This window comes from Cygnus atratus, chromosome 4 (assembly GCF_013377495.2).
Source record: "Cygnus atratus isolate AKBS03 ecotype Queensland, Australia chromosome 4, CAtr_DNAZoo_HiC_assembly, whole genome shotgun sequence".
NCBI classification, from domain to species: Eukaryota; Metazoa; Chordata; class Aves; order Anseriformes; family Anatidae; genus Cygnus; species Cygnus atratus.
The window spans coordinates 23,818,528-23,832,112 of record NC_066365.1 but is presented as its reverse complement, the minus strand read 5'-3'; the positions used below and the strand labels follow the sequence as shown (position 1 = coordinate 23,832,112).

The following is a 13,585-nucleotide window of genomic DNA, read 5'->3' as shown; positions in this document are numbered from 1 at the left end:
ACAGCATTATCAGCTTGGGCTGGCTTTGGGTCCCAGGGGGCTCATAAAAGGGAATCCCTGCAAGCTGCCCTCAACCACTTCACCAGCGAGAATCCCACAAAATTGGGATTAGAGTCAGTGGAGCAGGAACTTGGATCTCAACATCTGTTGGCAGCACATCTCACACAACAACCATCAACTTTCCTCACATGGCTGTGTATACGGATACTTGGAGGTAACAAACATTAAGCCACCTATTTGGAAAAGGAGGGAATGGCTCTTGTATCAGAATTACAAAAGCTCTGCCAAAACTAATGTTTGACCTGGAAGTAATACCTCAACCTCTACAATTGCTTTTCCTTGTTTATCTGATGAGAATGTTTTTTTTTTTTTCCAGCAGACTGCAGAAGTTACTACTAGCTGCATCTCTCTTGGCCAATTTGGAAAACCAAAAACCACACCCATAAAACCCCCAAATCACAAACATGAGTAAGTAGATAGCAGCTAACGTGTGAAGTTTCACTTGGCCAGTTTTTCTCTTGGCTCTAAGTACTGCAATTTGGCTCTAAATAGTGTGATGCGGCAAGTACACTCTAGACAGCTGGAGCAGTCCACCACAAATACATTCAGGTCTGACAAATTCTGCAGTCAAAGAAAGTTGAAGGGCAGCTAGGGACTACTTTTGCTTCTTCTGAATAACCTCTAGTAGGAAATCTACAGTTTTACATCTTTACGAAGTCCTGGAAATTTTCACACGTGGGGGGTGCTAGGGATCTCCTTTGGAAAAAGACTGGAAATTATCAAGCACTACTACTGTGCAAAGAAGTAATCCCCTCTGCTGAATTGATCTCTCTTCTCTGGCAGCTGAGCACAGCTCTTGGATAAGTCAAAGAACGAAAACATTTTATGGTGTAAAGGACTTCGCTCTGGATGACACAGGCAGATGACATCTCATTGTTGAAATTACTTATGTCACAACACAGCCACAAGCATGCAAGGGTAACGTACGGGAAGCAACATCTATGACACCAGACACAAACACCACTGCCCCCTGCAGCCATCTGGTGTCTTCCAAGAGTTCTCCAAACTCTTTGCCAATATTTTTTTCTCCCTTACCCAGAACAAAAAGCCTTGCTCTCTTTTATGAGGAACAGGATTTGAAACACTTTCAACAGGGTTCAGGGTGACGGCGATATCAGATAACTTGTGTCATTAACTTCCACAGTCAATTTTTATTGAAGTTAACCCCAATCAAGGAACCAAGAATTCCATACAAAAGATAAACTACTACTTCTATAATACTCAGTAACCACTCCTAGGAGGACAACCCATCCTGTAAGATGACAAAAACAGAAGTCAACCATACCTGGGGAGAACTCAGTCTAGCCAAAATCTACTAACTACTACTATTAGATTTTTTTTCTCCAGTTGTCAGGTGTTTTTTCTTGTGCTTTTTATTTTCCTTCTGAATGAACTGCATTCCTCTTGGTTACTTTGCTAACTGGAGCACCTTACCAAAATACTCATTCACTCCACCAGCAAATAAAGTCTCTAAATATCTGCAAGGAGTTTTAGCCATCTTAGAAAGATGGCTAAAGAAAATCAAGAAAATTAAAAAAAAATTACGAAAGAGATAGAGAGATTGATTTACAATGATGACAACATAAGAACAAAGAGTAAATGACTTATGATTTAGTTACTTCATAACTAAATTCTGAAATGCAACAAAGGAGAGAAAATAGAGCAATGCATTATTATTGAGTCATCAGAAAAACTTCTGGTGACATAAACAGAAAACAATTTTTTAATACTATGAAAAAAAGCTGACAAATTCATACAAAATAAGAATTCAGACAGCCCCTTCGTGATTCCTCTAAGCTATCAATGTTTTAAATTAAAACTCTGTTGCAATTTATGCAGCCATTACTGTCTTCGATGCAGATCCTTATATATGCATGGTACTTACACATCACTCAGGTTAAAAATCAGGATGGAAATCCCCTCCTCCCAAAGTACAGCTATTGAATATTTATAATAGTTAATGAAACAATTATACTTATCCCAGTTACTACACTAAATTCAAGACTTTATAAGATATTTAACTCTTATGCAACTTTGAAGGAGCTTACATCTTTCAAATAACAACCTTACTTGGAATTTCTTATAATTCGTTCTACAAACAGCTGTAGCACATTTTTTACATTAAACAAGGATATTAAACTTGATAGGATACCAGTCTGACTTCATATGGATTTCCTTTGTTCCAAGCATTTTGTTTTAATGAATCGCTGACCACATTCAGAAAAGCAGCAGCTGAACATGAGGTTCTAGGCAGACTTCCTATTCTGGATGCAGAGTATCAATGGGAGATGATTATTACCACCACTCTAGCTACAACAGCAAGAACGGCAAGTCTTGGTTTATTTTTTTGTAAATTAAGTGAACACACACCCTTGGAGAACATGCAGAAGCTCAAAAGACATTGAACCTAAATGAGCTTAAAAATAATATTTTTGAAGGGATGTTTCTGTAAGCCTTCAAATACTGCAGTTAGTTAAAATAATACTCAGGCTTTTTTTTTTTTAGAGCCTTCAGAAATGCAGTTATTTGTCAGCAGCAATCCTATGAAATCCCTCACAGACACATAAGTGTGCTTACACAAGATACCCAGGAATGCACATACTTACACCAAGAACTAGGAAGTGCCACGAGCTCTTGGAGCTTAGTATTGTACTCTCCTCACAGAAAAAGCTAGGCAAAGGTTTAACAATTTCACTTGCAGAAGCTGTACTTAGTCTTCACAATAGGTCCTATTACATTCCTCAGGTTCATCTAGTTGCATTTGATACAAGTCATGCCTCCCAAAAAGACAGCATCTTTGCATGTTCATCTGAAAAGAGAGTGGCCACGTTTATAAAAAGGAAAGTTGCTGGAGACAAAATAGTAACAGCATTAAAAAATAACCTTCTCTCTGCCTAGTCATTTTAGCACTGCTTGACTACTGGGCATGAGGTTTATGAAAAGTAGCAGTGCTCCAGCAGCATGGAAAATCCAGCCTCACCTCTTACCAATGTGCGTAGCAAGCATCAAGGCACAGAGTAAGGCACACTTCATAAACTTAGAGCTGGCTATGACACGGTAGATTTGAGATTACACCATCAGGATGTAGGGAAAGGAAGAAATCTCAGAAACTGACAGACTGCTTTCCTCCCACTCCCACATGAATGGTATTTAAACACCATTAGCCATCAACTAGCAGCATGTTATGATTAGGTCAGATTTAAAATATAATTAAGATGATAAAGGTATGTCTCAGCTGAGATAACATCCAAGATAAAGGGAGCTCATGTAAGGGCACCTATTTTGACGAGGGTGGGAAAAAGAAAAAAAAAATCCACAAAATCAAAGCACAAAGACTGTTCTGTATGGCTGTCTGCACAGAGAGGCCCCATTGCCACTTTCAGGGACACACCTAAAAACAGTCAAATAAATTCAAATTTTCAGTTGTTATTCATATTTTAATGCAAAACTAAGAATTCTTGGGTATTTATAGTTTCAAACCTCCTAAACCAATGTGGAACGATCAATCAATACTACTTTTGCATTGCCACATAATCCCAAAAGTTTGACTACGTAGCAAGACGAAGGTGCGATTTCAGCAAGCCTTCCTAGCTGTGTCACTAGCTTTTTTCCCGCTATTGTTACCGTGCTACTGTTACCATTATTGTTACCATAATAACCTATTCCTGCTATTGTTACCACACTCCCATTAATTCAGTCTAGGTACATGCCACTGTCACGCCTTCATTTCAGTAACTTCAGAATTTTAGTTCATACCCAAAATGCCCACATTGCCCCTCCAGGTCATTTTTAAGCTTTCGGCAAACAATAAGGTATTATTATTAAGTACACTTTGACCTCCTGGGTAGACAGCACATATTTGCTGCACATTGCTGACTCAAAGACGTTCCAAAGGCACAAAGCGCTGGGGACACGGCTGCGTGCCAGGGGGCGAGGTGGCAGAGCCAGCTGCATGAGGTTCTGCACGCTGGGGGAACTCCCTGGCCATGCAGGAAATCCAAAGGAGATGATTTACGGGCAGGGGTCGCTCCCCATCCACTGATCAGACAGTTCATCTGAGAAGTCTTAATCTGGGCCCTGTAATCTTGTCAAATAATGAACACTACCCTATGGCTGAAGGAAAAAAAAAAAGGGGGGGGGGGAGAGGAGGCAGTGTTGCACAAGCTTATCAGTGCCCAGCTGCAGCAGAGCATGCCCTTTTAAGAGCTATACATGAAGAAGCGCTACTATTTTTATCTGTAATGCTTCCAAGTTGCTGCACATCTCCAGGACAAAACTAATATAACTAATATATAACACTCACCTGCATAAAAACACAACGCTATTTTCTGCCTCCTGTGTTGGAGGACCGTCAACTTCACCCACACTCTAAAAAAACGTTTCTAAAGCTGACCTTCTTAAAATAGGAAGCAAAGAGGAATAAAAAAAGTCATAAAAGAGTCAACCCAAAAGGCTGTATGACCTGCACTTAGGCATCAGTATAAAATGCAGCAGTATAGGGTGGAAAGTTAAACCAGAGGAAGCGTAGTGTCTACAAACAGAAGTGATCATGCATTTTCCATTCATGTTCAGAAAGTTCAAGCAAATGTCTTTCTACTGACAATATAATCGTATTTTCCTTGAAACAATTACGTACAGTTTACTTATTTAATACTTTCTAATTACTTGAGACAGTCATCCCACATTCTCTCGTCACAGCAACAACTATGCACAATACTCACTCACTCCAACAGTTCCATCAAAAGCAACAAACTCCCAGCTAAAGCCTCCCAACGTGACTAAGCCTGCTGTGATGCACAATCTCTCTCTCTCTGCTACTCACCAGTAGCCAGGCACAAAAACACTTTTCTGTTAATTTAATTGCTTAACACATGCTATCCCACTCACTTCCCCGTCTCTTGACCTTTCTTCCTTTGGTTTGCTCACGGTTCCCTTCTTTCCAGGGAACGCTTGCACTTCTGCACGGTGCTCTACAGAGGCAGCTCCGAAAGACTTTGAAGTTTCTTTAAGAAACACAGTGACTGCCTACAACACGTGCGTGAGAACACACGGCATCACTCAGGGGCATTTCTTCACAATCAGCTGTTCGATCTCAGCCACTTCAGTGTGCAAAGGATGTGCCATGCTCCAGTTTTGATTTTTTCTTTCCAGCACAAGATAGTCTGAGGGTTTACACCTCAAGCATCAGTTTCACTCAGTTCACTGGCTTACAGTCAGTTACAGGCTGGAGAGAGTCGAGGTATTTTTACTCTTTTTTAAGTTTCACATTTTTTTAAATAAATAGCCTAAGTGATAAGTGACCAGCTGGGTTTATTTTGTGTTCCTATTTTTTAATACTTAGATTTGAAGAGTACCTAATAAACATTTAAGTAATATGAAAGCTGGCAGCATACTAGCATTTAGAACATTAAAATTGATAACATCCATCTGTAATTGAAATATTTGGAGGGAGACTACAGCATACTCAGCAACCTTCTCCATATAGAATATTACTTGAAATGCACGAAGCCTGTTAACAACATATGGTCTGCAACAGTTTGGATATCCAAAATAAGCGTACAGCTAACATGTACACCGTCAAAACTTGACTTCCCATGTAGCTACTGTAAAAACTCCCGCTCAGTAAAACAAACAGCACTGTTACATTACATTTATTTCTTCAACCAGATCAAAACTATTGCTGCAAACCTAGAAAAAAAGTCAGAATACCAGCTCAGCTTGTAATCCACACACTCCCCCCGCCAAGTGAATAACGAATGAACTGGGTCCTGATTGCTTTCCAAAAGCATGACACAAGTCTTCAAAAACAATGCGATGAGGGGAAGAGCTGTTATAAAGCTCAGACTTCAGAGGTCTATCTAATAATGTCACATGCTTATACAATCACATTCTATGCATCATTTTTATGCATCAGCATACCAAGAACTGCAAAACCACAATGACTGCTGAGAGGTACTCAAACACTAAGTTACAAATTTTCCTATGCAAATAGAAGTTAAGGCAGCCCTGCAAGTATCTGTGATTGAAACTGGAGGATTTAAGCAAGTCCCAATCCGCACGCCTGGGCAAGGTTCAGATTGGTGTGTCACGTCACACCTTCTGTACACGCTGTCACGCAGCACTAAGTCATCCAAAGTGTCAATAACTCCGAGAGAGACTTTTCGACAAGTGGAAGGTCTCTGTTTCTGCTGTCACCGTCCCCCACGTTTCCCTTGCTGCTCCATCCCTGTGCCCAGCTGCTTCTTGCAGCCCTTCCTCCAGCAGCACTGGGCTCCTCGCACCTCAGCCCACCCCAGGGAGCTGCCGGCGCTGCCGGGACCCCCCAGCTTCGCCCTCAGCGGAGAAGCCCCGAGCTTTGCCGGCCCAGGGAAAGCTGCGGCTGCCGGGCACGGCCTCATCCCCATGCCCGGGACGCGCGGCCTCTGGGCTGCCCATCAGGCGCTTCGCGTTTCTTTGGGAACGGGGCTGTTCGCTGTGCAGCCTTCTTTTTTTCTTTTCCCTCCCTCCTAAAACACTCCTTCCTTTCCTCCCCTTCTCCCAGATCTCTTTTCCTCGCCGGTAGGACTTGCGAGCGGCGCACCCGAAGGGGCTCGGAGCCCGGCGGCCCGACGGGCGAGCTTGGCATCCTCCGCGGGGCACGGCCTTACCTTCGGCTCCCCGGCGTCGGGCTCCTCCTCGTAGTAGCCCTGGCCGGACTCGTAGGCGGCGGCGGCGGCCGGCTGCCGGGGTCCCAGGAGCAGGGCGCCGGCAGCGAGGCAGCAGCCGAGGGAGAGCACCTCCAGCAAGTGCATTGTGATAAGATGGCACGGCGGGGGGCCGCGGGGCGAGCGGAGGAATGCGGGCAGAGCTGCGGGGCTCCTTCTCGTCCTCTCTCTCCCCACCCTGGCTTTCGCTGTCCTGTCCCCCTCCCTCCCTCCCCTCGCAATATCCAAGGCAGTAAAATCCGCGGGATGGAGAAGATGCGGTAGCAGCAGCAGCAGCTCCTAGGCGCCTGCAGGGGAGTTCCCAACTTTCCCGGCCGCTTTGCGAATTCTCACCGAAGTTATCCGGAGTTTGCCAGGTGAAAAACCCACCAGGAAACCGGACATCCGAGGCCGCGCTCACTCAGGAGCAGGGGAGGTAGAAAGCGCAGAGAGGAGGAGGAGGAGGAAAGGAAGGAGGGAGGGAAGGAGGGAGGGAAAGCGGCACGGAGCAGCCGCCCGCAGCCGGCAGCTCCCCCTTGGCGGCGCGGCCCCTGCGCGCCCTCCCGCGGGGCCCGGCCCCGCCCGCAGGGCTCCGCGCGGCTCCGCGCAGCGCTCGCCCGACGCCTGTCAGCGGCGGCGCGGCCGGGGGGTGCGCAGCGCCTGGAGTCGCGCATGGCGAAAGCGCCCTCTGCCTGCACCTCCGGGCGGAGAGAGGGGGCCGGCCTTCCTCCTCCTCCTCCTCCTCTTGCCGCTGCTGCTGGTGCGCCGCCTGCCGCCGGCGGCCCCGGAGCGGAGCGCAGCGCGGGAGAGGCGGCCCCGCTCCGCCGGAGAGCGGAGGGGAGGAGGGGGAGCCCCAGAAGATGCGGGTGGCCGAGCCCGGCTTGTCTAGCCCCAAGCCTTGAGCCTCCGCCAAAAAGAAAAAAAGAAAAAAAACGCCCGCTCTAGGTCCCAGCCCCGAGGGGGAATCAAAGTTCCCCACTGGCTGCGTTCAGCTCCGAAACCGCTGGATGAAGTTGGTTACAATGCACTCTGAGCCCGTGTGAAGTTTTGCAAGATTTGCCTTTAATCCTAACCAGCTACTTGTTGAGCGGCGTTGGCAGCTCCCTTTGGGAGAGCGTAGCAGGCATGCAGCGTTTTTGGCTGGAGAGAAAACATTCGTCAAGTGAAAAACCGAATACCCCACAGAGTATTTCTTACTTATTTGTAGCCTCCCTATCAATGACAGCTCAGAGCCACCTCAGAACAGAAGTGCCACCCCGTTCAGAGCCCTAAGTAAAACAACACGGATGCTGTGCTACAGTGACACTGATCAAAGCTTACAAGAAAATAAAAAGTCAAACGTTAAACCAAAGCAAATTGCACAGTGCTAATGAAATAATAGAGAACAGCCTGCCCAAACCTCTGCTATGCAAACGGAAGAAGTTATATTCCCTGTTCTACCATTGCTTGATGTAAGAGCGTTATTGAAACACATACACGTTTAAAAAGCTTTTCAAACGGTTCCGCATCCCTCGTAAACATCTTCTGGATACAAGACTATATGGGAACACGCTGTGTGGGCAGATCCCGGCCTGCCTTGGCTGGCTGCTGGCACCCTGCTCATGTTACACTGCTCCTCTCCTTGGGAACCCCAGTATGTGACTCTGCAGGTAGCGCCATCCTAGGGCTTACGCACAGGGGGCTCTAGCAGGCCTGTAGGCACCTTCTGGTCTTTCTGTGTCATTCCTTACCCTTCTCAAAATGGCATTTTGCAGCTTGCTGCTGCACAAAGGAATTGTTTTGATGCTAGGAAGCAATCACTTCACTTGCAGTCAGAATGAAATCTCGAGTTTGGATAGAGAGATGTTTTAAAACAGTTTTTCATAGTTACTACAAAGTTATTGAAGCACTAACAATTTAATATCTCCAGGACACAGTGAAGCAATGAATAGATGACAGTGGTAGAAGTTGAGTAAAACCCTATGAAGATACCAAATAGTATAAGTAATTTACAAAGCCTGTTGTTCTTCAATGGACCCTTACAGTGCTATGGATCAAAGCACAGGATTAAAGCCAGTAAGCATACTCCAGCATGCAAAACCCATCTAAACAGAAACACAGCATTACTTGCTTGAGTTTTAAACACTCCAAAGTCTCTCAGAAACATCATATTGCTGCAGAAAGTGACAAAATCATGCACAGATATTTCAATGGAGTGTCATGCAAGGAGCATCTCTTCATTGCTAAATCACAAAAAATGGAACATAATGCTCATGCTATGCTACCACTACATCAGCTGGCTTCCTCATCTATTTTCCCACTTCACCAGCACTCTTACTCTGTCCCCTTTTCCCTTGATTCACAGAACATCCTTCATGGCATGAAATACTTTTACACAAGAGAGCATTTCCACCAACTGCTCTGTGTAGCGAGTTTAAACAGTCATGATGGAAAGATCGTAATCACAGTCTCATAACACCTGAAGTCACGGTCTAAGCTTAAGGGTTCTAAAATAAATGTATTATAAATTTCAACCATCTTTGGTTTACAAGTAAATGCATACTACATCGGCTTGGAGTCATTTTACAGATTTCTGTCAATTCAGGCCGTATTTCTTTCAGCCCCCTAAAAGATGGGATAATTTAAAGGTTTGCTGATTTAAAATCTTTTCTCCTTTCCCCAATCAGCTAGCGATAGATATCCTTCCTTTTATTTTCAAATTACAATACAGAGTTTATTTAATAATTTTCAGTTATATGAAAATATCCTTGCAAGGCCTACAGGACAATGTAATTAATTTTAAGCAGCTCTTAATAGTCTTGGCAGTGAACTGACCTTATAAACACAAATGACTAAAGAGATATCTCCAGTAGTGTAGAAATATAGTTCTAGCTCTTGCCATGTTATGCTTTAACAGTGGTAATAGCTACTATTGGCAAAGAAAGGAAACTTTTTAATGTCAGGTATAAAATTCCTTCAAATGAATTCTCTTGGTCTTGTTTTAAAATTGCTTTAAAATATGTCCAGGCCTCATTCTGATGCTGAAGTTGGTGTAACATATATCTATGAAACACATTCTTCTACAGTATCTAGACGTATCTGTTAACACTCCTCTCCAATATATTTGGCAGATATATTTCAATACTGCTTTCATACTGCTAACAAATGGTGATAGCAAAGTCAGAGATGAACCACCGTAGGAAACGTGAGCCAAGAATGGGGAACAGAAAAGTGTCAATAGCAGCAACAAAAATCAGTAGCATGCTGTTGTAATTTGGTCTGTTTGCTTACTATAGAGTTTGCTTATTTTAGATCTTTCAGGACTGAAAAACAAGCTGTTGAATGTTTTCCTTTCACAGAACGTCATTTCTATTCTCCTTACACTTAAAGCCTTGCATTTGGTTTGAATCAATCTCTCTTGCGCTCTGTTCTTACATAGACAGACACATACCCAGGAGTTAAAACAGCAGGTTTGCTTTTTTTTCAACACACACATATTTACTGGTGAGTTTTGGTGGAATCTGTATTTAATGTAAATCTCAAAGATAGAGATATTTTTCCCAAGCTCAGCAACTTGAAGTGCTATTATGGAGTAATTCGAAAGAATGAAGGTGCAGTTGTAAACTTAGTCCTTAATTCCCCTACAGATATGACTCTCCCATTGTTCCTCCAGTGCTCAAAAGTACGGAAGAAAAAATTGGATGTTAATTAGTACCTTAACTAGCAAAGTCCTATGTAAAATACTGTAAATAAGCCTAATGTATGAGGGGGGAGCGAGGGGAGAAGGCACTTAGGGTTCAGCATCAAACTATCAGAACAGCTGATCAGTAATGAATTTTCTGACAATTGAATCTTTCAGTCCCAAGTCTTATTACACATTTCTTATCCTATTACTTATCTACTGTGTGTAACTAGTTCTGTGCAAGGGAACATTTAGCTACTGAAAAAGACGATGCAGTGAATTTCAGGCTGTAGTCCACTTCTCTGCCACAAATCCTCTTGTTTATATAAAACATATGATTTACTGAAAACATTTTGGAGTACTGAAATTTCATTGTTTGTGTGCATAATGGCCTTCCTCATTCCTCACAAGCAGATTTAAAGACATAATTTGTACAGGCCCTCAATTAGTATTTCCTTATACGATCCTAGAAAAGGATTTAAAGAGTGGGGGCTTAAAGATCACCAGAAGTAACCGAAATCTTTCCTTGACTTTAATCAGGCATCCTTACTGTACAACTTAACCCATGGGGTACTGTTCTACACAAAACCCCCAACTAGGGACTCTGAAATGTAACTTTAACCAGAAATATTGACAGGATGAATAGCTTTAATTTAATGAGAGATGGCACATCTGCAAAGTCATTTTCTGTGATGCTTTGCTTGGCCTAGTGCTTTTCATTTTCTGGATTTTATTTTATTATTTCTGGTATTTTTTATTTATTTAATCATCATCATCATCTGGAAACGTCTCTTTCTTTTGGTATAAGTGTTCAACCCTCTTGAAAATTAACTGACAAGACAGGAATCTTTTGTCTTCAGCCCTTTGACACTTGTTGATATTCATGGATTACAGGATTATTAGGATTTCTTTGTTCTCAGGGATCCTCCATCTAAACTCTTAAAATCAAGACTATTGGCATTTAACATTAGAATTTCTTTATGCTATTGACTGGCCATCTGCAATAGCATAAAACCCTATCAAACCTGGCCATATTAAGGGGATGTTATGATGCAAAAAGGTGCAGCACAAGGCAGCATCTCAAGGAAAGGAAAGTGTTTGAATTCCCCGGGCCAAGTTACATATCTTGGAAGTTGCTCTCAATTTAGAATGGAAAAAGCCCTCACATGCATTTTATTCAGCCATCTTACATTAGAATCTCTCTCTTTACCATAGCGTCTCTTTGCTCTTGTGTTTAAGGTCTTACACATAAGCAGGCATGCAGAGAACATCAACTTCCTGTAAACTAATCTCTCCATGTAGTGATGTTGTTTGTAGTTATAATCTCTGACTATAAACAATAAAATGACAGATTGTAAGCTTATGTTACCTCTTAGCTGAAAGCTGTGCATAAACTAAATTGTGTATAACTTAAGCCACATCACTATATAAATAGAATTAGATTCAACAAAACATAGTAGGACTCAACACCATATGACCACTACACACACACACTCTTGCAATGTTACAAACATTCCAGCAGTAGCCTTCCAACTGACAACCTAATAAGACAAAGAATGTATTCAGAATTCCCCCCCCTTTTCTATAGTTGTTAAAACAATGCCACAACTAATTATTTCTGTAAAGAGATGCAGTTTCCATTAACTGTTTCTCCACTAGCATATCTTTTGCTGCATTCTCCACTTTTTTATTCATCGCTTAAAGCCTTCTGTTCAATATTTTGGCAGTTCTGGGAGTTAAGAATATGCTGAACCCTTCAACTACAAATTGCTGAAGTATTAAGTCTTCCACCAAAAAAATTATCAAGCAGTATTGAGATGAATTCATTTCCAAGCCCAGAACAGTGCAATGTGTTATTACTTGTTATGATCTACATTTTTTCCTTATTATTTAATAGGTTCCTTACCAAAGTTAATTCTTCTCTTACCCTTTTTATAAAAGCCTTTTATGTATTTGAACATTTCCTCCCTCTCTACTAAGCCATCTTGTTTTAGGCAAAATAATATCAGTTTTTCCAAAATTTCTGCACAGATTTTCATTTTTTGAAGTTCTACTCATCCTTATAATTGTCCTTGGAATACTCTAATTGATCCAGACATCATTTGAAAGATGATGCCCAACACTGGAAAAGGGTACTTCAAAACTCTCCTGTACTGAGCAAACAAAGTGATGATAATAGTACAGTAATAAAACATTCTTCTGCCTATACATTCCTATACGGTACTTGCATATTTGGCAGATTCATATTCAGGTTGTGGTCAGATGGAGCTTCTGGATTTTTCTTTTTTTCCCTTTTTTTGAGGAATTTCTACCCAGCTAGATGTTCCCTTTCCTGCAGTTGTAGATCTGACTCTTCCAAAGCAAGTGGAGCATTCACATTTCCCAACAGAACGGTGTCCATTATCTCCCATTTCTTCCAGTCATTTCTTGACTTTATGAAAATTATTTCCAATTTTAAGACTACCTGTCTGTGCCGTTCCTGCTAGCTAGATCTTTTCTGTAAATATAACAAACTAATAGTATATTCCACCTATGTTGCCCTTCATTCCTTAGGGTCAGCAATAGCATTGTTAGCGATATATTGCAAGGTTTGGCTGAAGTTCTAAAATTTCCTTTTCCGGTGCTGGTTCAGACTTCGGATTTTACTTCAGCCCATCTTACTGATTCAGAAGTGTGAAACACAGATCAGGAGACATGCAGATCCAAGACTGTTGCTTTTTCATTTTTCACATGAGGAAATTAGTTGAAAGTAGTTAGAGATTAGTTTAAAAATGATGAAAGGGAGGTTTGTGGGGGTTCTGTTTTGGTTTGCTATGGTTTTTTTTTTCTTTACTTTTTTGGGGGGGGTGGAGGGGTGGCGGAAATGTGTGTTTTTTGTTTGAAACATCAGGTAGCAAACTTCTGAAATTTGATACTGTGAGAAGCTGTGTAGGCACACACAACGACACAGGTTAAAAAGATCAGAAAAAATAATGGAAATCAGGACAATAAATGGGTACTAAGAATAAGTAAATAAATAATGTAGGAGTGGAAGACTACCACCATTCATCCCTAATTCAGTGGATGAAGATGCTGGAAGAATATGAGGGAAGTGGACTGCAGAAAGCAGACAGCCTTGTGTACTCTCCCTAAATAACATTTCTAATTGCAACTGTTGGAGACAGAAACCTAGATAGACAGT

At 42.2% G+C, this 13,585-nt stretch overlaps 1 protein-coding gene across 1 annotated transcript in view; it reads right to left on the bottom strand.

The window, feature by feature from the left end:
* Window positions 1–7,323, bottom strand: part of VEGFC (vascular endothelial growth factor C) — an 88,868-nt gene extending 81,545 nt beyond the window's left edge. Inside the window, exon 1 of the mRNA XM_035557918.2 lies at window positions 6,708–7,323. Coding sequence (XP_035413811.1) covers window positions 6,708–6,851 — 144 coding nt within the window. The 5' untranslated portion in view covers window positions 6,852–7,323. The remainder of the gene's footprint in view (window positions 1–6,707) is intronic.
* Window positions 7,324–13,585: the final 6,262 nt, after the last annotated feature.